The following is a 25,568-nucleotide window of genomic DNA, read 5'->3' as shown; positions in this document are numbered from 1 at the left end:
TGCGCGAGAAACGTCACTAAAGAGAGCCGGAGGCGGGCCTACTATAGAGACGTAAAAAGGGGGTTAACGGGGGACTATGGGCATCTTACCACTACGCATGTCTGTTTCTTCTCAGGACGCTACGGAACGTCATAATAAAAAGTCAAAGCTCACCGGAACTACAACTCCCAGAATGCATTGTTTTGATAATCCGTGCTACTCTCGGTAGCCATTAAATATTCGGATTTCGCAAGGATCGTCGGGAATTGTAGTTTCGGAAGAAACTACGGTAGTGATCTGTCTTCCGCGAAGCGCTGTTGACTGAAAATAGTGGGCCAGAAGCAGGCGGGTATTTTATTTATTTTCCTTTTGATAGAGTGGATACGGAGTGATGCGGCGACAGCCCACTTCTGATCTTGACTGAAGAAGGAAAGACCCAAGCGGCGTGGCTGAGGCAATGGATGTGACCCAAGCCAAGCAAGAACATCTCTTGGCCTTGAAAGGTACTGCTAGGTTTTCGACTCCTTGCTAACCGTGAAGCTGCTAGCCTCACCTGGTGCTCTGATTTCCATCTGGTTTAGAGGAGAAAGGCTTGGTGGAAAAAAACCGGTGTCCCACAAATGCGGCATCGATTTTCCTCTTGTGGGGCGCAACGGCAGAAGGAACGCCCTTCTTCCCACTCTTCATTGGTATCTTATTCGGGGCGGACGGTGGGGGTGGCAGGGATGATTGGGTACTAAAAACGGGGAGGTGTGTGAGGCGCAATTCATTAAACGTGTTTCATTTCATCCCTTCCCGCCAATTTGATCACGGGGGGGAGGAGGGAGGAGGACCATGTTTCCTATGTGGCTGTGCGCATTCGGCAAATGAGGCGGAAAGAAATTGGTTCCTAGTGCTTATTCTCATTTAGCCATAACAGGAACGTGAAGTCTGTTGAGCAATTATACTATGGTTAGTTTATGAAAATAACGCCAGCAGTTTTGTATCTTCTTGGTTGGTTCTCCTCATAAATTATCTTTTACAGGATTATGGATAAGAAACCCCAAATAAAGAACTTGATAACTCTGTTCTGTAAAGCAAATATAGATAGTCCTCAATCTACAACCTTTCATTTAGCGACTTATTGAAATTACAATGGCATTGGGGGAAAGTGATTTATGACTATGTTTAGCACTTACTATCATTGCAGCATCCCCATGGTCATGTGATCAAAATTTAGTTGCTTGGCAGTTGGCTCATATTTATGATGGTTGCAGTGTCATATCATTTTGCAACCTTCTGACAAACAGAGTCAATGGGGATTCACTTTACAGCCGTGTTACTAACCGAACAACTGCAAGAAAGGTGGTAAAATTGAGCAAAATTCACTAAACAATTGTCTCGCTTAGCAATGGAAATTGTAGTCGTAAGTCAAGAATCACCAATATCAAACAATTGCCTTCTGCGGTAGGACTTCACTCTTTCTTTGTACCGGGATAGAATTATATATGTTAACTTATGGCTATTTCCCCAGGTTACTATTCTTGAAGAAAATTAATTACTTTTATTGTTTTGAAATGCGTATTTTTTTTTATGATAGCATTAAAATAATATATATCACTAACATGTGATAATGTTAATATTACTATTATTACAGTGGTAGAACTAAGCTGTATTAATTAAAATATGTTTATACATATACATTTTTCTTTAAAATTATTACATTTTGCAGAGTGTCCTACTCAGAAGGCAGTTTCCTGATGGGAAAACAATATAACTTGAGATGACAAAAAGCTTATGTGGAGCATATGTATGGAAAAATTAGTTCCTTATTTGTGTATCTTCTTTTCATTCACATTTTATATGCATGAAGAAAAAGTTTTCTGCTGCTTTTTTGATAATTAGTATACCTGATACAACGGCAATAGTTTTAGTGAGTTTAAATAATAAGTCTGTCGAGATTATGGGGAAATTATTTAAATGCCTATTTTAAATCCCTATTTTCAAATTATTGAAAATTTAAAGTTTAAGGTTAGAATCACGTTTTCAGGGTTGTTGCCACTAAAACACTTCTGCTCAAAAGCTAAGATAATTTATATTGAATCTTTTTTAAAATGTGCAAATGGCTTGTATTTTTTTTTAGTGTACTAAAGCTTAAAGCAGCTTGTCTAGCTTGTTATTTTTAAATAGTCTGGAACTATGACTCCAAAGCCAGCATAAATAGAAAATCAGGGAATCCTCTCAGGTTGAAGAAGAGTGGCATAGAGAAGGTATATATAGGGAAATGGTAAGACATGAAGCTTAGTTTCACATAATACACACACACACACGCACACATTATGTGAAACTAAGCTTCATGTCTTACCATTTCCCTATATATATGTCTCCAGATATTGTATTGTTTTGATCAGTTAGGAAATATCTGAACATTGAAAACAAAAGATACTACAGCTCCAACTCATTTGCTTCATATCAGTAACATAGAAACTCTTGTGGGTTCAGTGACAGTAACAAAACTGGGAAGAAGCTGTTAATAAAACTGAGGGTGTCATATATCATTGGAGGTATTTTTCCAAAGGTATATATTTACGGTAAATTAAATTAGTACAATATTGATTAGCAAAATCTCAGTGAATTTGATGATAAAGTTGCTAGAATATCTTATATTACTTCTGCTCTAGGTCCTGTTCCCAACTGCACAGCACACAGAATAAGATTCTTTTGAGCAATATCATCTTATTTGTTGAGACACGCCTACCCAGAAAACTTTTAAAATAAGACATGGATTCCCACTGTACCAGGATGGAAATGGTTCTGCATTATCGAGCTTGGGAAAAGGACCCTGCAGCACTGCAAAACATTGCAGAAGAAGCCTTGAAGGAATTTCCCAGGCGGCAGCTGCCAGTCTTCATACCCTGGTTTCCAAACACTTTATGTAAACTGCCTATTAAACCTAAAAATGCTCCTCCAGTTATTTCTGTTAGAGAAGTAGAACAAGTGAAACAATATGTTGCTACTTCAGAAGCTATTTGCAACACTTCCTTATGTTATAATAGTGCAGAAGGGCTTAAAGAATTTCAACCCAATATAAAAGCGGAACAGACTTTACAAATTGAGCATGGAGAAACTGACTTGACTAATTTGGGAAAGCCATCAGGACATGGCAGAGGCAAGCTAAGGAGAACTTGGAGTGTTTCTCTACCCAGCTCAAAACTTAAAGGCAGCATTCTTCCTTTATCTCTAGAATTGCAGAGAACTTTAAAAAAATTAAAGTTGCATGTATTCTATAGGGCGTGGTGGATAATAGAACCATCTATTTGTAACAACCAAGTTTTGGAAGAGATTTGGATAAATCTTAATGTCATGATCAAACACAATGAACTTCCATCTTGTAACGCTACAATCCAGAGACATGAAAGCCAGATTTTGATTTTCTGTGATATATTATACTGTGAACATATTGCAAACACCCTTAGGAAAAAATTAAACATTAAGGGAAAGATGAATCTGCTTGTTCACAAATATGGGATTATACATAGCTTCTAGTTTTTAGATAAAGCAAGGCAGTATGCCACTTGGGATCTGATAAACCAAAATGAGCATATTTGCTGCTGTATATTTGCCAAACACACTATTCCACTCACCACTCTTCCCAACAAAGGGCTAAACGGTGGTAGCATTTACAGATGGTAAGTTGAGTATTAGGTTCAAAGCAATCTATTTCTTCTATTCCTTATGAAGCTAAAATCTGAATCCTGAATGTTTGCGCAGGCAACAAGCAAGGCTGTCTTTTTAAATATAATGCTAAATAAACTACAAATGGAATTTATGGATTTATTAGCAGTACCTTCTGGCAGAAGTAATCATGAAGCATGTACTGGCATAAGCCACTTTAATACTGCAATTCGTGAATCATACTTTCTTATAAATGATAACAGACAAATACAAGACTGTTTACGTTAAATGTTTCTAGTTAATTCTGTAGGACTAAAAATACCAATATTTGTTGAGTGGTAGAAATCCTTATCATAGTCTCTCACATCATTTCTGAATTTACTGTTTAAGTAAATGATTTTCTTAATATGATTCAATCCATATGGTCAAGTGGCGATAAAACATAATTGCAAAATAATTGATTTCTACAAGATGTATTATACTGTAAGTTTTCCAAAGATACACAATTATTTCAGAAGATGACATTTGGAAGAATTATTCTGCATGTGAATAATTATTTTTAGAATCTTTGTTACTAGATCATTAAAGTATTTGTGTATAAATATTAAAGAATAAATACAAAAGCTATTTGTATCAATATTTCTGAGGTTTCTTTTTCTTCAAAAAAATAATAATATATTTGACCCTAGCATTGGATTATTATTACAGTAATATTGGAATAAATAAGTATGTTAGGCAATGGAGCTGGCAGTAAATTGAGGGAGGACAGAGTTACATACTGTGAGGCCTTATTTAAGTTTTCTTGAATGTTCATTTTGAGTTCTCAAACATTAAATGTGATGATTTTTGCAACAAATAATATAATGTCAGAGAGGAATATATTTTCTTCCCTTTATCCAGTTTAATCTTTAAATTGCTGAGACCAGTATTTTAGAACAGGTATCATTGATATGTGTAGTTTTCTTACAAGAGGTTTGAAATACTGTATATCTCTGAAGTATTTGAAACATTTGGACTGCTCTGTATCATGGTTATCTATGCAGAGTACCTTAAAACTATTGTAAGATATTGTTAATAATTATTTCAGTAGGCTTAATGAAATGAAAGAATAATTTATTTTTTAAATCTTTCTTTAAATCTGCTAAATGGAAAAATATTAGCATGTTTTTTGACTGCTCATTTTGCTTTTGAAGCACTAGCATCCACTGTAACTCTGAGATTACTAGTTGAAATTTTCTTTCAACTTAGAAAATGTAGAAAATTCTAAATCAGACTTAATTTTACTGAATGCTGAAAAACAATTTAAGCTGGATAATTTGCAAGAATTTTAGGTAATAGCCTACTTTGAAAAAGTAAATTGTCATATGTCTTAAAGAATGTCAGATAAGAATACAATATAATTCAACAAAATATACTTTTTCATGTTTATTAGACATCTTAGAAGATGTTTAACAAGGCTTGAGCATTTATTTTTAAATACTAGAGATGTAGTTGAAGAGACCTAGTCCTGATTTGGATTGTCTTATGGTAGCTCAAATATCCCAACTTTTATTAATATGATTTTGTAAACCAAAGTAAGATTTAAAGGTGTTAATATGATATTGAACCACCAACCCAAATTTGATATTTACTGAGCTTGTAGCATAACCAAGAAGATGGTTTTGTTGGAATGAAACTGACTGCTTTGGAGGGAACCTGCTTTTCTAGTCTATGGAATATACTGGCATCAGTGGAATATAAATGTACATATTGAGAACCAAATCCATTTTGGAGAACTTCAGACCTTAGGTAGCTTAATCACTCAGCTGGTTATTTTTATTCTCTTTTCACCTATGATTTGTATCTTTGTTTTTCATAATATCTGTTTTTTAAAGTGATTTTATATCTTATATTATTGCTTTCAGACATACACTGTATGCTGCCAAGAGTTGCCTTTGGTGAAGAGGGCAGTTCTAGAAATTTGATTACTTAATAAATAAAATATTCTACAAAAGTGTGGTTGAGATCCTTATTTATTAGGACTCTTGCTTCAAAACTCCGTAGAAACAAATATTTTTAGTAAGATTGCAGTTCATACTTTTAATGGTTGTAAAATAAGTAAGTTTCATTCTGTAAAACAAAATTGGTTTTATAAAAACAAACATAAAGCATATGTGAAACGAAAACTCATATTAAAAGCAGTTGAATTATTGGATCTAAGTTCATCTGCCTAGCATAATTTTTTATTGTTTTTATGGGTAACCCTCGACTTAAAACCATTTGTTCAGTTACAATGATACTGAAAAAAATTGATTTATTCTTGGACCTCACACTTACAGCCCTCAGTCATATGATCAGAATTCAGGTACTTGGCAACTGGCATGTATTTAACAATGGTTGCAGCTTCCCAGGATCATTTGTGACCTATCTCCCCAGCTGTCGTCCAACAAGCCAAGTCAATGGAGGAAACCAAATTCATCCAATGACTGTGTGATTCCCTTCACAACTGCAGTGATTCGCTTAACCATGGCAAAAGAGATCATAAAATCGGGCATGACTCCTTTAAGGCTGTCTACTTACCAACATAAATTCTGGCCCCAGTTGCGGTTATACATCAAGACTACCTGTCATGAGTTCTTCCCACTTGGCCATTCATTGTCTTGCAATTATGATATAATTTGTTATATTATTCATCCCTACAATTAAGAAGAGGGCTTAATTATCTTCTTCACAGTTTAGAGCCATTGACAAAAGTGCCAGGAGCTGCTGGAAATTTTCATCACAATTTAAACTACAGGGGGAAAACTTCTAAATCATTACTTTGGAGCACTGATTTAGTATTATTGGATTTTAAAAAGAACACCCTGGTATTTGCATGGTTTGTGTTTTGTTTTACTAGTCAATTACATGAATGGTTGCTGCATTTCTACATTCTTCTGTTGTAAGATGCAGCAACCATTCATGTAATTGACTAGTAAAACATAAGACAAACCATGCAAATATCAAGGTGGTTTTTTTTAAAATCCAATAATGCTAAATCAGTGCTCCAAAGTAATGATAACAGTTCATGTAATGATTTACAACAGTTCATGTAGTGACTGTTCAAAGTTACTCTGAAAAAGACAACTGTTGCAGTATCCCAATGGTCATATGATTAAAATTCAGATGCTTGATAACTGGTTCATATTTATGTTGGTTGCAGTGTCCTGGGGCCCTGTGATCCTCTTTTGTGACCTTCTGACAAGCAAAGTCAATGGGGAAGCAAGATTCACTTAGCAACTGTAGCAAGAAAAGTCAAAAAAATGGGGCAAAACTCCCTTAACAAATTTCTTACTTAGCAACATAAATTTTGGGCTCAATTACAGACATATGTTGAGGACTCCCTGTCTGCTTGTACTGTATTTAGTTTTCTTTCTTGAAGTTGCTCTCAATGTTTAAGCAAAAACTGAAACTTGTCAAAATGTTATTCTTTCTGTGTTTTGATTATAGATATATGCAGTGCTGCTCCTTGGATGATCTCTGTTACAAATATGTCACTGTTTTAAGGCATTATAATTTTCAAAGGATAGGATTAGTATAAAAATGAAATCTTCCAAATCTCATTGTGATGACAGATATTGAATTTAATCAGATGTATATATTGATGCAACCATGAATCACAATTAACTCATGATAATTCCTGTTAGTTGTCACTAACTTCAATGAAGAAAGTTAAGAAATATTATTAAGAAATATTTATTAGGGCTTCAATTACACTCCACTTTCCCTATTTACACAGTTGTAATCTGGAAACGTAGAAGTAGCAATAGCACTTAGATTTATATACTGCTTCAGAGTGCTTTACTGCCTTCTCTAAGTGGTTTACAGAATCAGCATATTGTCCCCAACAATCTGGGTCCTCATTTTATTGACCTCGGAAGGATGGAAGGCTGAGTCAAACTTGAGCCTAATGAGAACTGAATTACCAAACTGCTGGCCGTTGGCAGTCAGCACTCAGCAAAATTAGCCTGCAATGCTGCATTCTAATCACTGTGCCACCAGGGCTCTAATTGATAGAATGGTATTAACAGTAAAGAAAAGTTTGTTGTCTTAATGTTTAAGAAATTATGCTGTCTTTTATATTTATGTTAATATATTCATCATTCATTATTACCTGGCTTTCAATACTATTCAGAAAAATGGAATCATTACTGATAGATAATTTACCCTCAGAACAGTCAGAAAACAGCCACATACTATTTTTATATATGCTTTTTTCCATGCATATTCTTGGATTTTGTTTATATCTTTTCTATTTAGAAATTATTTAGCAGGGTGAGAAATTGTCACATTTCGTTAAATACAATATCTATTTCTCTTCCATTTGCGGAAGAAAGTGCACATACTTACCTAACTTTAGCCCTACTTTTTAAAATGCCAAGGCAATGACTGATCAGTCTTATATTTTGTAAAGATTCCTTTAATATTTATATTCTATATTAAATTGAATTTGCATTTTACGTTCACAGTAATGAGATTGACCAAGCCTACATTATTCACCAATATACCAGTGACTTGTGAAGAAAGAGATCTGCCAGGTAAATAAAGTTATGTTTAAAAGTAATTAAAACTATTGTTAATTAATTGTTTTTATTTATACACTAGGTTTTTAAATTTTGAAAAAGTGGTTTAGCAGTAAGCTTTCTCAGACTGCTGGAATATGTTGTCACCACTGCTACTACAGACAAGTAGGGAGTGGATGAGTGGACAAGGAATAATAGACAAAGCAAGTAATGTTCATTCCCTGGGGTAAACTATCCTGCTGTTTTTCATTGCCAACAAAGAAGTATAAATATCTTTATAAAATAAATTTAACATAAGTGTCAGTTTTGAGTTAGATTGTATATAAATATCTGTAATAAATCGAACAAAGATAAAGGTTATTTTGGGAGGGAAAAAGAAAGTCCACTTGCCTTTTGAAAATCATCTTTGGCACAACAATGACCTGGATAACTGAGATAGCTTTTCCATCTATCAAATATGAAATCACCCTTATACTGGCACTTTTAGTTTAAATGTTGACTTCTATAATTAATATTCTGTATATGTGTTTCAACATATATGGAGTCTTTGAGCTTTGCTTGAAGACATTTCATTAGCCAATTAGGTAACATCATCAGTGCTAGTGAGTATAAGGTTTGCCTCCTCTTTATAAATAGCAACTTACCCTGCCAATGTTGGGAGGGTTCTCCCTGGTAGTTTCTCGATTTTGATCTTTTCTGCTTGATTGTTTGCCTGGTGTTAATCTCTGCTTATCTGGATGCTGGGTGTTAGCTGCTTGAGAATATGTGTTTTAATCTTTTAATTTCGTTCTTAGGTTTTTTTTTTAATGGTCTCTTTTGAAAAGTGTGTAATATGCTTTATTTCTGTGTCTATTGGTGGCTGATTTGTCTGAATACCAAGCTTCCAGGAATTTCCTAGCATTTTTAGATCTAGCTTGATCTAGGGTACTGACAGCTTCCTAGTTGAGACTGGCTAAGGTTGTTCATATGTTGTGAGGTTAAGATTCCATTGTGTCTTCTTAGGCTACTGGGTCTTCTGGTGAGAGTTTATATGTCACATAAATTGTGTGTTTGTAATAGACTGTTGGTTGTTTCTGAGATTTTTTGATGTATGATAGTATTATCTTTTTCATAGCCTGTGTATTTCATAGTTTTAACACATACTCATACTAATGATGTTACATAGTTGGGTAATGTAATTATCTACAAGCCCCCTGCCCCCCAGTCCCCAACAATTAAGCTCAGAAAGCACCAAGGACTCCACAGTTCAATCCTGAGCTACAGATACTTTGTTTTATTTGTATAAATATATATAAAAGAACTTTAATGCATTCTAAATAGAGCTGACCTGACATATTCTGTATTCTTCAGGAGATCTATTTAATCAATTAATGAAAGATGATCCTTCTACTGTAAAAGGAGCAGAAACATTAATGCTTGGAGAAATGTTGACACTGCCTCAGAATTTTGGGTAAGAATTTGTACATAGATTTAGATTTATTGAATTAATTATGCTGTAGTCCTCGACTTGCAACAGTTTATTTAATGACCCTTTGAAGTTACGCCATTGAAAAATGTGACTTATGACCATTTTTTACACTTATGATCGTTGCAGCATGCTCATGGTCACGTGATTTACATTTGGATGCTTGACAACTGGTTCATATTTATGATGATTGCAATGTCTCAGGGTCATGTGATCACCTTTTGTAACCTGTCAAGCAAAGTCAATGGGGAATCCAGGTTTACTTAACAATCGTGTTCAAAACTTAATAACTGCAGTGATTCACTTAACAAGTGTGTCAAGCAAGGTCATAAAATGGGGCAAAATTCACTTAACAAATTTCTCACTTAGCAACATAAATTTTGGGCTCAATTGTGGTCATAAACCGAGGACTACTTGTGCATACTTAGTTGCATTTTTGAGAGGAGAAATCTCATAAACTAATTCAAATATTAAATTTCCAAGACTATAAAAAGACTGTACATATGTTACTAACTTTTCAGCACAAGAATATCTGCTTTATTTCTGGTTAATATAGTTGTTTGTTATGGTTGTTTTCTACAGACTATAAAAAAACGGAATCTTTATATTCATTTAGTAGTGCAGTGAGACTCTTGAGATATTCCAACATTTTAATATTTGGAAGCGTTAGTCAAAGAGCTGTTGGAATAGACCAAAGCATCCGGCATCCTATATGCTGTGGTGAACCAGTTACAGCTTGGAAGTTCAAAAACTATTTCTATCGTATGGTATGATGGATATGATATAAATAGCTTTTTCCTTATATTGTTTCCTAGCAACTGGTATGCATGGGCAAGAGTGTATCTAATGGCTTTATTTTCCATATGTGTTTAATTTTTTTAAATATTTATGCTACATTCTTACACATGCATCCATATCATCTGCTTGTATTAATTCTGCTTTTCCTTAATTTATTTTCAGTTGGTTTTGTCATACAACAAACTGCTATAGCTAAAATCTATGTAAGACACAGATTCATAATTAATTACATGTTTAATCCGTTTCATCAGCACTAACTACATTAGCATAGCCTTCGTTTGCTGTTCTTCAGGTTTTTGGCCATTAAGTGTCAGAATCTCTAATCAATGACATTATTTGGGAACTTTGTAGTGTTGCAGACCAACATATCTGGAGATATACCTGGAAGAAGCATTACAGAAATTTTGGTAATTTTTCAGGGATGGATTATCTAGCGACTGAAAGTAAAGATGAATCAACTAGAGAAAGAAAGAAAAAAGATTATTAACTTTACTGTCTTTCCTCCTTTCTGTTTGAACAGAAATATATTCTTAGGAGAAACATTTTCCAGCTACATTAGTGTTCATAATGACAGTCACCAAGTTGTAAAAGACATTTTGGTAAAGGTATGCTTCATTTTGTATAGTCACTCTTAATATGTTAAAATTCTTCTATTTGTAATTTGTAAATTTATTTCATCCACAAATTTGAGAAATTGTAAAGGCATGTTTCTTCTCTTTGTAGGAGGATTTTTAAAGAGAAGCTGGAAAATACTTTGTTCCGCACTTTTCTTCCTATTGGAAGTTCTACAGTGCAAGCTTTTGGTGTAATAAAATATGACAGGGGCTGATTGGCCTCAGTGGTGCAGATCTTCCCAGTACATTTTGCCCAAGAATTTAATTATGGGTAAACTGCTGTGTAAAATGCTAACTGTTCAGTAATCTTAATAATCAAATTCAGTTATTCTTAGAATTCAGCTCTACTTTGAGAATTTTCTCCTTAGGGAATATCTGGCTTTTGTGTTTATATATTGTTTAGATTTATGGCCCACCTTTCTTTCAGGAACATAAGGCAGCATACTTACCATTTTTTGCCACTTATTTTTTGAGGGGAGGAGGGGGTGGGGCTTCCCTAAGGTCACTAAGGAAATTTCTGTGGCTGAGTGTGAACGTAAGTGAGGTCTCTCTGGTGACATTCCAGCAGCTTAATCCCTATATCTCACCTGTTCCGATTTAACCATGACTGACATAAATGTATTAGACAGAAATAATATGAACTATATAGTAGATATATGTCAGTTTGACTATTTAAGCAGGCTGGCCAAATTACAGTTCCGAGATTATCTGTGTCTCATGTGTTTCCTTTTTTTTGCAACCTTCAGAATCCTAAATCTGAATGCTAAAAAATTAACAACTTAATTTCCTGCCACTTTCAGCACAGTACTAAATGCATGATAACTGTGCTGTAAACTGTAAGATAGACATACTGCAATTAAAAACAAAGAAAATGCCACAAACTATCCCGCATACCCAGCCCTGCCAACAGGTCATGGGCCACCTGCCAGCCATTTTCAGAGGTGCAGCTCTTGACCACCAAATGCCAGATTGTTTTTAGGCCAGGAAAAGTCAGGTTTTATAATGTAGGCAAATCTTACTTACTGGGTGATCTTAGTAAAATGCTATTGAATGTGTTTTGTTCCATCTGTAAAATGTGAAGAGGAGAATTTTCTAATATTTGTATTGTCTTCTGTTGTTCTCTGAGCCAATCTGCAATTGTGACACAACACTGTTCATTTCTATGGGTATCTTCCAAAATTTATTTACTCTTTTATTTATTTATTTTGCTTGTGTTCCAACTTCCAAGGCTGACCTACAGACAAGTTCACAACGCTTAAACCTTTCAGCCTCTAGTGCTGCAGTGGCAGAACTGAAGCAGGACTGTTGCATTGACGATGTAATCCATCATGAAGTAAAGGAAATAGGGACACACATGTGAGATATTTATTATTTTCTTATATTCATAAGCACATACCCATTGTTTATATTTTGTAATAGATAGGCAGACAGACAGACAGGCAGATATATAACTGATATGCACTATCCCTATCCCAAATAGTTAAAATCCATTGGACTCTTTGTGTCTTTCAGTTTGGTATGTGCCGTAAGCTATACTACTCAGACTGGTGAAAAGATGTACTTCCGAAAATTCTTCAAGTTCCAGGTATTGGAAATACAGCTAGGGCTTGACACTAACTGTCAATAGTATCTTTTAATTCCCCAATCTCTCTTTCCTATATCCTCAATGTTGTATTGAATATTTATAAGATAAATCTGGAAGAGGAGAATGTTCAGAAAGTTGTATTTAATATTAGACTTGTCTGCACTGTTTTGTATCAGTCCTAAAATAAACTTCCAGGAAAAGGGTTTGATGTACATGAGGAGGGGTATCCAGAAGAGTATGCAGAGTTGGAACAAAGATCCATGATTATGCTGGTGGGATACTAAATAATTTTCTTCATGTGCAAAGCTCATACACCTTTCAGATTAATTATTACATTTTAATCACTATTTAAAAATAGATGAAGACAGAACAAATTAGATTACATTTAATAAAAAAAAAAAACTAAAGTAAAATTGCATATGTTCTCTTTCTTGTACCCTAGAGTCAACTCATTTAAGCCTGGAAAATGCTACCCTGTTTCTCCAACAATACGGCGTCCCCCAATAGGAAGTCCCAGCATGTTTTATAGGCATGAAATGAAATTAAGCCCATCCCCCCAAATTAAGGCCTATATTAAAACATGTGAAATGGGGAGAATGGTGGGGGGGCTTGCCATCAGGAAGTACTTTTGTTGCACACCTGGATATGGTGCTGCCTGTGTTGACCCCAATATGAAGTGTCCCACCAACACCGAGGTCAACATCCAAGCTGTCGCCGCCTGCCCGCCCAAAGATGCAAGGTGGGGGAATTAAGTCACCCCCGAAAAAATGACCTAGCCATTTTTTCAGGGCTAAAAAAAAAACAAGACCCGGCCTTATTATATGAGAAACACGGTACCATCCATTGAGACTCAGTAACACCGAGTTTAGAAATCTCTAGATTGTGTGACTCTATACTACAGAAATAGTATAATATTTTCTGAAGATGACTGAAAACTTCTATCCATACTGGTACTTTTTTCAAATAAGCCCAGTTTTCTATGACATAAACGTTTCATAGAAAGCTGGGCTTATTTGAAGCAAATCTTATTGAACCAACATGGATAAAAATGCTTGATCTTTGTAAAAATCTTCATAACTTTTTGGAATTGTAATAAAATTGGGGACAGCTTGAACTTTGTGACAGTGCTGGGGGAGGGAGCACTGACAGAAAAAGGTCCCCAATGAAATCCTTCTTAAGTGTAGGAACACAGAGGATTTTTCCTCCTCCCATATCTCATTGAAAGAGCAGGTATTAATGAGAGAAGACAGCCTTGAAGATCTTGGATCCTGAGCTTTGCAAGGCTTTAAAGGACAGTACCTTTTCAGTACCTTGAATTGCCCCAAAAGTCGATTGGTAACTAGTACAACTCTAGCGATGTCACATGGGAATATAATATAGAACCTGTAGCTGTTTGATCTAGTTTGTTCTGAACTAGCTGTAACTTCCAAATGTTTTGAAGTTTCTACTTAGTAGAAGTAATAGTACTCATAAAATTATCAAGGCATGAATGACTGTGAGGAGGGCATTCTGATCCCAGAAAAGTTGCAGATGGTACATAAGATGTAATTGTCTGAATTTTGCTCTTTGACAAGCAGGTCAGGAGTTCAGGAAAACTCCCAAACTACATATCAGTTAAGCATGAGAGAGAAAAACAAAAGCTAGTAAATGAATACCATTGAAGGAATCTAGTAAATCTTCTGTTAGTGTTTATTATTTTTTTCTGCAGGTCCTTAAACCACTAGATGTTAAAACTAAGTTCTACAATGCTGAGGTAAGTAGAAAATATTGATGCCTAAATGTATAGTAATATAAGGAAATTTCTCTTAGGAATGGAAACTGTGGTGTCAGGATTTTTTTGCTGCATGAGATAAATTAATAAGCCCAGCTGCTTTTTTATCAAAGCATCTGTTTATCAAGCGTCTGCCTGTACTTAGGTATCTTCTTCGTATCATGAGAATAGTAAGGATGTTTTGAATATAATTATTTTTATGGATTAAGAGAATACCAAATGATAATATCAGAAAACCAGGAAGAACATCAAACAAACAAAAATAAAAGAATGATTTTAAAAGTAATTGAACTTCATTTAAACATACTTAGAGCTTATTTTGTTTAAATCTGTGTCAGATATCTTAGCAATTTTTGGCCCAAAGAGCACATTTTGAAGTTTGACAGCACATCATGTCACGCTCACAAAATGTGAGGTGTGGTGGCCATGCCCAGTGATAAAGTATCAGGGTTGCTGAGGATTTTTCCTGAGAAGGAAATACAAAGGGTTTGAATGTTGTGCTTTTGAAACCAGCAATCACTGGACTTGTTTTATTAAGTCTTGCTAACTTTTCTTCTATAAGTATATGTATCAGAAATTATTATTTAAACTTGGTTAAATGATTCAGGTGTTAACTATGGGGTACAGCCTGATACCTCCAAAAATACTACCTCAGGTTTTTCCCCCCTGCCTTTTTCAGCATTGCATTTTAGCCCCATTTTCATAATGCTCCTGTATGTTTACAGATCCAGAAACATTCCTGTAAATAACAAATTAGCTTATTCGTTTTTTATATCAAAGAATCTAAATAATTTAATTTTAATTGAAAGAATCTAAATAATCAATACAACATGGAACCTGAGGAGCATCAAAGATGTCTGTAGCACAATGGAGCCTCTGGGGACCTTCATAAGAGGTTGCAAGGGTGAAAGATGTGCAAAATGGGGGTGTCCGTCCTGACAATAAGTTTATGTTTGTTGGTTATATAATATAGTAGGTGCTGTTACAATGGAATGTCTGTTTGGATGAGGATGGGGGTGTGCATGGAAGGGTGTATTCCTATTTATAACTGAGCAAAAATTGCTGAGTAAATATAATTTACTCCTTTTTAATCTACCCATTTATAATTGCTATACTGATATTATATGTTTTGACATGGGGAAAATGTTAAAAATATTGAGTATTCTTGCTCAACATTTCTCCTCAAAGGTGGGTCTATATTCAGAATTATTAGATGAAGAAGACTGGTCTTAGCAAGCAAGAAATAACATTTATGTGATGTTTCTCAATTCTTGCCTGCTTCATAGCATTGCTGCCTCTCCTTATAGGAAAGCTGCACCTGCCAAATTAAAGAGGAAAAAAACAATTGTGATTAAAAAAATGGACAGTCATGCTCTTCTGGCATCAGTCTATTAATTCGATTTTCACAGGTCTTCTGCACAATATTTGCAGAATATGGAATGAGTGAATGAGTGAATGAATGAATGAATGATTGAATCAACAGAAGGCTAAATAACAGCTTCATACAGAAAAGGAGAATATCCCTCATCAATCTAAAGTAAGTTGGGAAATTGAAACCAGTTTCATGTATCAATGTATATAATTGAGTGGAAGGTGCATTTTTTAAAATTACATTTCCTCAACAGTGCTTCCTGTAACTTTGCATTTGGTTGTATGCTTTATAGAAGGAAATCAGATTTGGTTCTCTTATGGACACCTTCCATGTTGAAAGACAGTGTACAAGACAAAACCCTAAAAGAAAAGAAACCCAGATATTTCCCATGTAGAACCTCTTTCCTGAGCATGTACTAGTTTAACCAGTATGTTCATTGTACAATTACTGTCTTTACCATTCCACATAATTTTTTTTCCTTTGTTATATCATTTGCTGGCACAAGTCTTATTTAGAAGTCAAATGTCTTATTAGTAATCCTTTTCATTTTACTGCAGTGTACATTTTTCTCTTACTAATGCTGTCTTGTTTTAAATACACAAAAAAATGCAAAAAGATGCATTTTATTTGAAACGTGGTTATCCTCCTCTTTTCTTTAACATTTAACCCTAAATTCTCTAATGTTTTTCTTTTTATTTTCCCATTAGAGTGACCTCAGTTCTGTGGTAATTTTTATTTATTATTTATAAATATGTATGTATGCTTGTCTTCTGTTTGTCTTTCTGCCTGTTACTAACATTTTGTTTGAATATAATGGAAAAGCAATGTTTGCTGTACTGACCATAAATATTGCCTTTTGCTTTTTTTTGTGTTCTGGAATTTTAAAAATGTTGGGTGAGGGTGAGGAGGAAGAAAAAACATCTCTCCAAATGCATTAGCTCTTTCCTTGTTATCCATTGCTTTCATTGATTTTCAGTAACATGCTCTCAAAAACAATTTTCTTTTTTGTTGCTTGAATGTAGAGCAACACATGATATTCTCAAGGTACATTACACTACTGCAAGATTATATACATAAGGCTGTTTCTGTTACATGGAAAACAACACCATTTTTAATTGGAAATAAATTTACATTCTAGAGAATACATGCCTTCATACTTTTAAAGTATTATAACCCTGGAGAATGTCCAGACTTTACCTAAAAAATTCTGAACCCAAACAGGAATTTGAATTAAAATTTTGCTATTTGATAGTAAGAACTACTGCTCTTACATTTTACATGGTCCCCTTTCATGACTAACAAAGCCAGAATAAATTAAGCAAAATGATAAAGAAAGTATGTAAAATCAAAAGGATTGGGTGGAAAACATTAGCAAGGATTTTTCTGCTGACAAAAATAGAATGTTTGCTTTGGGGAAGAGTGGGGTTCACGAAAGATTTTTTCCCCTCCCCCAATTATAAAAGATTTGGGACAAACTGAAGCCTGAAAACTGCTATGAAAGATATTTTAGAACATTGTGTCAAGCAGAAGGTGTTTTTAAAAGGAAATCCATCAGCCATTTTACTTCATCTTGTAATTTTTTGTATCCAGCCAAGAATTCAAGTTTCTTTTATCTTGAGTATATATCTTGCAGTTTCTCTCAGTTTGGATGGCCTGAGGAAAAAGGTGTGTTTTGTTTTTTTGAGTAGCATGAACTACATGCAGCCCATCATATAGGCTTACATCATATTACATCTCGGTTAGGTTTCTGTTACCTACTTTTTTGTTAAGACACTGGATTAGAGGAGAGAGTCTGAGATCTGTTGCATTTTTCTTCACATGCTTATGCTGCTTTCCAACTCCTAAACACATGTGGCAATGTTTACTATAACATTACTGCAATGTGATTTTTATTTCAAATTTTAATAGATGTGGTGGAATCTACAAATTTGCTATGAAACATTTTGTTCTAATAAAGTTACTACTAAGATTAATCAGTTCTTGCTTCATTGTATTCTACTTTGCTTTTTCATTATATTGCTTGATTTTGCTTTCTTTCCTCAACTGAATTATTGCTAATTTTTGTTAATGAGATCTTTTTAAAATCTACTAGAGGGAAATATGGAAACTCCAGAGATTAGCAGTCAATTTATGAGATATTATTGCAGAATAGTAGAATGTTTTAAACATAAGATACTGGAAAATGTGGGAGCAATTAAGCTCAAATGCTTAAGAAGCAAGATAACTGAATTTGTCACTGGTGTTTTGCTTGACAAAGGCTGCATTCAAACATAGCTTTACATTTTTAGTATCTTCATGAAGGCTGTCCAATTCCTTGAATTCTTCCAGTTTGGTTAGGAAGGGGACAGAATTGACCACATTTTAGTATGGCATCCAAATCTTCATTAATCTTTATAGGTAATGCGAATAAGCCATAATTAGTGGCGTAAAATTAGATTGATTCTCATAACTGTAATTAATTTGAAGTAACTCAGAAAACACATGAATTGTGTTTCTAATCTAAAATGGAAAGAAGAGCTCTGAACAATTTCAAGATGTACCTGAAAGGAAGGAGTTTGCAGTTCCAGTTCCATATGCCCTATTATTTTGATAAAGTTAAATTGGGATTTAGTATTAAAATCCCAACTGAGCCTATTTTCCCTTTTTTGCTGGTATCATGTCAATATCCAGAGTTAATGTTGTTCAGTTGCTAAGTGATATCTGACTCCTTGCAACCCCATGGACCATAGCACGCTGGGCTCCCCTGTCCTTCCTTCTCCTCAAGTTTGCCCGAATTCATGTTCATCCAAGGATACCATAGGCTACAATTTACTGAGCAGTTTGCTACAATTATTCAACATGCTATTCTAACTTTTTTTTTTACACATTGGGATTATACAAATCCTTTAAAAGAGATGTTTTACATCTCTTGGGAGCGCATATTAATCTTTTTTTTTTTGAATCACCAAAGCAATGTAGTCTTTTTACATGTATGCAAAGACAACCAGAAGCATCTTATGAAGCAGCCATGTGAGAAGGATTACTGCAAATTTCAAAGACCTTTTTTAAAAAGGGTTTGCTTAGCCATATATAAATTTCACACCATAAAACATGCTGTGAAATTTTCCTTGGATATGTTTTGAAGAGCAAGGTGTGCATTAGGAGACTTGATCAAGTAGCTATTTCGATCCCTCCCATGCTAGCCTCTTTAATCACCAGCCGGTTTTGATTTCAGCTTGAAAAAGCTAGTTTCTTTTTTCTTTTGCTTTGCAGCACTAAGCTCTTGGAGAGAATTAAAACATAAAGAATTATTTTGCTGCTAGGAGGAATCATGCAGTTCACATTCACATCCATGAATGTCTGCATACTGCTGTATTAATTATAATTATTTTTAAAACAGTGAATCATTTACTTGTCACTTAATTTTATAAGTATTTCAATCCTGAAGATAAATAGTTCTTGCTTATTTTTATTACCCTCCTCCTGTGTCTCTTTTAACTTCAAGTTTTATTTTGACATATAATTGAAATTATATAATTTATTGATGAACTTGCTCATTAACTCTATTAATGAACTTAATTAAATATATTAATATCTGAACTAATTAATATAAGGAGATGTGTTAGATTACATTAGTGCTACTCGGATACTTTTGCATTCTGTCTGTGAAAAGACTCAGGCTAATATCCTCTGCACATTTACCTAGGGAGTTGATTTAATTGAAATTAGATCAAGTTGAGTTCACACACATAAAGACTGCATCTGTTGCATGGATTTTACAGTACAGCTTTGTCCATAAATCTTTGTGAAAGGTGAGAACCAGCTTGGACTTTTAAAATACATGTATTTTAGTCTTGAAACTGATTACTAATCTCTTGTGCTAAATTAGTTGTTTTGGCAGAGTCCACTAGTGTCCAACCATTCAGTCATTGAAATAAAAGTAAGATCACATGCTTATTGTTGTAAATCTTAGAGCAAGAAATAACAGTGAGATAATGAGAAAATTAACTTATGTGACAGGGCTCTTAGGGCTCCATGTAAGAGCTTCAGAAGAAATTCAGAGGAATAAAATGTAACAGTTAATAGTGATTATAGCATTTACTGTACCAGAGCTTCTAGAATAGTTGGCATACTGTCAGAAACAGTGTCAAAGTTCCCCATTAATAATCCCATATTTTTTTTTGTATGTAGTCTGATACACCACTGCATGGCATGTGTACATATGCATTGCAGTCATTTCTCATTTCTTAAACATACTTTCATTTTTTTTGACAAATTCTGAATTTATGTGATTGTAGATCAATATGCAGACCTTAAGGTATTACTGTAAGCCAGGATTATGTAAGAAATTATCCCACATCCATTGTTCAGCACAATTCCAGTCGACTAACTTTTTTGCTTCTATTGCTCTCCTTTGGGATGAAGACTTTTCTTGCATTTAATTACTGTTACTTTGATTTTTCAGGCATGAAACTAACTGCGTATGTGAATTAATGTTTTTCAAACCTTTAAAGTGCTGAAACTTTTCTCAGTTCAAACTATTCTTTATTTAAGCATTTTTCTTGATTTTTCAGACTGATGAAGTGTTTTTGGAAGCTCAGATTCAGAATATCACAAGCTCTCCAATGTTTATGGAGAAGGTATCCTTAGAACCTTCTATTATGTATAATGTAGCAGAATTAAATACAGTCAACCATGGTGGGGACAGGTAAGAGACTTGTTTGTAGCCAGCCTTATTTGAGAATGCTGTATTTACATTTACCTATAGAAAACAAAAACATCTGTGTCTAATTAGAACTGTTTCTACATAGAGTTTCTGTGTTCTGTGCATCTCTGTATTAAGAGTACTGGAGTTTAGCATCAAATTGTCTATTTCTCCTTTAGATTTTCTTCCTTTCTCTAGGTCAGGGATGTCAAAAATCATGTCATCATGGCAATGACGCTTGGGACTTTTTTCCCTTTTTGCTAAACCGGCTGTGGCTGTGGCCAGTGTGTGATGCATCTGGCCCATCGGCCAGGAGTTTGACAGCCCTGCTCTAGGTTAACCTTCTAAGAATCACAAATGTTATGCTGTGATTTTTGGAACCCACTTGCATATATTTGCAGTTGGGAAGAACTTAGATTATAAAACATATTGATCTAAATAAAATGGGTTGTTATGTAAAAACCTTAACCGGTTATTTAACTAAAAGCTTTTGCAGGATGGAGAGTGTCTCTCCCTGGTAACAGAAATACAAATGTGTTTTATATTCCTAAGCATTAAGGTTTTTTTAACCTGGTATGATGTGATACAAACCTTATTGTTAGCGCCATTCTCTGGATTACAGTACTTTATTCAGAAATAGAATAAATTTTATGTCTAAATACTGCATGTGTTAACATGTGAGGCAAATTAACATTTTAATTTTTTTTTAAAGAAATCTTTAAAACTTAAATTCTTTTTTAAAACTTCTTAATTGCCACCATCTTTTAAATTCATAGATTGTACTACATAACCAATTATAAATATGAGAAACAGACTTTTAATATTTATTATGGTTGGTTAGTTATTTAGTATTCAGAAACATAAGACAACATTATACAATATTCTATCTTTCTCTTTTTTTTCTACCAGCAACATTTTGTAAGATAGGTTGGTGTTAGCTTTTTGAGGTAGAACAGACAAGAAAAAGAGCCAGATGAACTAATTCTACCTTACTGTAAGGCTGTGCTGTAAGGTTACCTTAACAAGAGACTTGCAAGTCTGAAAGGGGAAGATTCCTTTTGAGCCTCATTCTCCACCCTTTCTTATCATTTCATAGGCAGCATTTCCTCTCCCCCTGCCCCATCCCACTTCTCCCAAGGCACTTCCACATACCTTTACAGTTGGGCTGAGAATGACTGGCCCAAAATCATTTAGTGAGCCTCCATGATTGAGCTGGTGAACCTTTGTTTCCTCATGCCAACCCAAACATTTAAACTACTAAAGCACAAGGGCTTCCAATTTAACTTTGAGTGGTTTTGTTTTCCTTCTCTTTGTGCCAATTTATTTGCTGTATTTGTAGATTGATTCCTAAATGAATTATCTAAAAGTCCAAATCTGAAGTATAAGCAGAGGTGAATTTTTACTTTCCCTCCAGTGTGTCAACTTTTGGTACAAGGACATACTTACAACCAATGGATACACGCCAGTATTTATATTGTCTAAAACCCAAGCAGGAATTTTCAGAAAAAGTTGGTGTTATTAAAGGTGTAACAGTTATTGGGAAGCTTGATATCGTATGGAAGACAAATTTGGGTGAAAGGGGAAGATTGCAAACCAGTCAACTTCAGAGAATGGCAAGTCCTTTTTTATGATATTCTCTTTAAAGAAAACAAAGCTGCATTTTCTTTGCTGTAAATAGAGGGGGGAAAATGAAGGATCTGTCTGCTGATAATTCACACTAAGTGTGATGAAGATATGTTGTACATGATAAATTAGTGTCTGAATATTTTCCTGCATGTTTTTTTTTTCAGAAAATGCCTCTTTAGGTACATCTGAGCATCTTTATCTTCAATAACAATTTTCAGAAGTAGCAAAAAGCCAAGTGATATATGCTTTTTTCATTTGTCATCTGTTGTTAAAGAGTTGGATGAACATATCCCTTATTCTTAATTATGTCATTGCTTTCATTATCACAAGATGGCCCTCTAGGATGATGGCCATTTGCTTAAGTGCCTTTAAAAGGGATTAGACAGATTAATGAAGCATAGAACTATCAGTCTGTAATAGCTTGGATGTCTCACCGGAGCCTCTGTATATAGAATCAATATCAGATGCTTGGAGGCGGCTAGTAGGAGAAAGTTTGTGCCTCACTTTCAGGTTTCCCAGAAACCATTAGATAATCTAATATTTCCTAGTCTCTTGAAACCATCATTGAAATAGGAACGTTTTTCTGGTTTCATGCAAATGGCAGCATAATATTCTTAAAAAGAATTAAAACTTAATGCTGTATTTAAGACATAGTCCATGAGGAATAATAGCAGCTGGAGAATGCCATTAAAACAAATAGAAAATATAAAACTTGTAAATATGTTGGATTTATAAGAATGTATAGCTTGCAACTGGTGACTAATGCACTATTACATGAATATTTATGATTCTAAGTATTTTTTTAAAGAATCTCAGGAAAAATTTCTCCTGCTTATACCTAGCCAAAGGAAGGTATGGTCTCTCAATGACATTTGCAGAGCTAATTTAATTTCTTACACTTTCATCCAAAATACTTTGAGGTTAGACAAAGTGCACAAAGGTATTTTATTGAAAATGACTTGACAGCACATAAGAATGATCAATCATGTTTTGTTAAGCTTTTAATACTCCTTAGGCTCCAGGTTACGGTGATGTGAGGCTTTCATTGGAGACAATACCTGACACAGTCGGCCTGGAAGAGCCTTTCAACATCACTTGTAAAATAACAAACTGCAGGTAATGCAATATTTTCCTTTGCTCATTTGGACTTTCAGAATGTGATTCTTATTTTCAGGCAAAGGAAAAGCACTGTAGAGATAGCAATAGCATTTAGACTCATATACTGCTTCACGGTGCTTTATAGCCCTGTCTAAGTGGTTTACAGAGTCAGCATATTGCCCCCAACAATCTGGGTCCTCATTTTACCAACCTCAGAAGGATGGAAGACTGAGTTAACCTTGAGCCTGATGAGATTCAAACTGCCAAATTGTACGCAGATGGCAGTCAGCAGAAGTAGCCTGCAGTACTACATTCTAAGCACTGCGCCACCATGGCTCTCAGTTTGTTTTGATCATTATTTTTAGATGCACAGGTAGTCCTCACCTAATAACCACAGTTGGGACCAGCAAGTCTGTCACTAATCGATTCACTAGTTATTCAGATATCACAGGTCCATGATTTGTGATGTTACTGCCAGCTTCTCCATTGACAACGTCAGAAGCCAGCAGTGACATGCACAAATGACTATCATGGCCATGGGATGCTGTGGAGTTTGGAAATATCTGCTGGTGGCAAAGCATCTGAATCTCTATCACATGATCCTACAACAGTCATAAGTGTGAGGGCTAGTCAAAGTTACTTTTCCAGTGCCGTTATAAATATGAATGGCTGCTAAACAGGGCTGTTGTTAAGCGAGGATTGTTTGCACTAAAATATTAATGTTAATATGACATTCACAAAATATGTTCTTAATATTATGATTAAAATTATTGAAGCCATTGGCTCTTAGAAATTTTACAAATAGATTGCCAGTAATCCTACCTTCAATCATTCCGATTTAGAAACAGAAGTTATTTATTTCAGCAACAGTGTTTGAGCCATATGTATTAATTAGGGAGGATAAAGTTGTGTTCTAATTTTAATTATTGGCTCGGTCCAAAATTAGTTTAATATGATAACTTTAGTTTGTAGCATAGCTAGTATGATTGTAGCTTATTTAATAAACTATACCAAGTCATTTGCTTAACTGTGGTTTGTTTGTTGTTTAATAAGCCACAGTGGCTAGGTGCATATACCACACTAAGCCAAAAATAAGCAAACCACAGTATGATTTGTAAAGAAGACTGGCATTTTTGCTGAGCTTCCCATTATAAATATGTACAACTTGGTTTGTACAATCTATTAACTAAGATGTGGATGAGATGTTTGTAGTTTAGTATGCCGTAGTAGGAGACTACCCGTGTTTTTTGAACCAAGCTTTCTCATACAGTACATAATGTGTATATGTGACATATATTCTGTTAACAGAACTAGCATTCTGTAGGAGCTAAGACACCGTGTCCCTTGCTTTAATACTGCATATTTAAATCAATTAAAATTAAAAATTTTCTAAAATTTTCTAAAATTCACTGGCGGACAGCATATAAACCAAGCTGGGGAATTTCTAATTCATCTGCATCCTATCTTTCTTCGATTTTCTTTAAGGCCGTTTACAAACTCATAACCAAAACACTGAGGTATAGATGGATGAGTATGAATTATTAGATCAATATTATTTATGAAAGAGCATTATGCATAAGAGAGAATCAGAGGACTTGCCCAACTGCGAAGTGATTTCCAGAAAACTTCTCAAAATAGTGTGGTCTTTAGATTTAAAATTTCTATCTCTGCCTCTGTATTTGAAATTCAACATCACAGAGATTTGTATGCATACCATCTAAAATTACCCAAAAGAAAAACTGGTATAGTGAGAAAAGTGATATGAATGGGATCTTTTAAAAACTGGTATTTGTATTAAATTATATGTGTACATTTTATCTAGCAGTGAAAGGACCATGGATCTGGTTTTGGAAATGTGCAATACTAATTCAATTCACTGGTGTGGTGTGTCAGGAAGACAACTGGGCAAATTGCATCCTACTTCATCACTATATTTGACACTTACACTTCTATCATCAGTACAGGGACTACAAGTAAGATATTAAAGTGGCTCTGATTTTAGCCTTATTTTTTCTCTAATCACTTTAATCACTGTGTCTATCTTTTCCATTTTAGAGTGTCTCTGGCTTGAGATTAACAGATACCTTTTTGAAAAGAACATATGAGTATGATGATATCGCTCAAGTCTGTGTGGTTTCTTCAAAATGAAAAAACAATATTTTAAAAAAAATTCTTAAGATTTGTGGACCAACTGTCTGGCAACAATCTAATGAATCCAGAATACATCTAACCATATCCAAGAGAAAAAAATGTAATTTAATAATTTTCCCATAAATGAATGTGACACTTCTGGAACATTTAAAAATAGCTGCTAAGAGCCAACCAATGATGTGTATTTTAATCTATTTGGAAATAAAGACTTAGACAACTTACACAACTAT

The 25,568-nt window shown here is 34.5% G+C and overlaps 2 protein-coding genes across 5 annotated transcripts; both read left to right on the top strand.

The window, feature by feature from the left end:
* Positions 1 to 249: 249 nt before the first annotated feature.
* Positions 250 to 25,568, top strand: TRAPPC13 (trafficking protein particle complex subunit 13). Of its 4 annotated transcripts, none has more exons than XM_026717274.2 (13): positions 250 to 482; positions 8,121 to 8,189; positions 9,525 to 9,624; positions 10,958 to 11,042; positions 12,280 to 12,407; positions 12,564 to 12,636; positions 14,345 to 14,389; positions 16,487 to 16,504; positions 20,333 to 20,466; positions 21,878 to 22,076; positions 23,105 to 23,205; positions 25,010 to 25,160; positions 25,243 to 25,568. In XM_026717274.2, exons 1-13 carry the CDS (start codon positions 437 to 439, stop codon positions 25,333 to 25,335), a joined length of 1,242 nt encoding a protein of 413 aa, XP_026573059.1. In that variant the 5' UTR covers positions 250 to 436; the 3' UTR covers positions 25,336 to 25,568. The 4 variants fall into 4 exon arrangements, with proteins under 4 accessions (XP_026573059.1, XP_026573068.1, XP_026573086.1 ...); XM_026717283.2 differs by having other exon boundaries at positions 253 to 482; positions 25,013 to 25,160; XM_026717301.2 differs by lacking the exon at positions 16,487 to 16,504 and having other exon boundaries at positions 253 to 482; positions 25,013 to 25,160.
* SHLD3 (shieldin complex subunit 3) lies at positions 346 to 4,270 on the top strand. The gene is made up of 2 exons (XM_026717324.2): positions 346 to 482; positions 2,640 to 4,270. The coding sequence occupies exon 2, from the start codon at positions 2,740 to 2,742 to the stop codon at positions 3,502 to 3,504; it is 765 nt and encodes a 254-aa protein (XP_026573109.1). The 5' UTR covers positions 346 to 482; positions 2,640 to 2,739; the 3' UTR covers positions 3,505 to 4,270.

Source organism: Pseudonaja textilis, chromosome 2 (assembly GCF_049901715.1).
Source record: "Pseudonaja textilis isolate UNSWEBS1 chromosome 2, rPseTex1.2, whole genome shotgun sequence".
Lineage (NCBI taxonomy): Eukaryota > Metazoa > Chordata > Lepidosauria > Squamata > Elapidae > Pseudonaja > Pseudonaja textilis.
The sequence above is the reverse complement of the archived record's forward strand: the minus strand, read 5'-3'. Positions and strand labels throughout refer to the sequence as shown.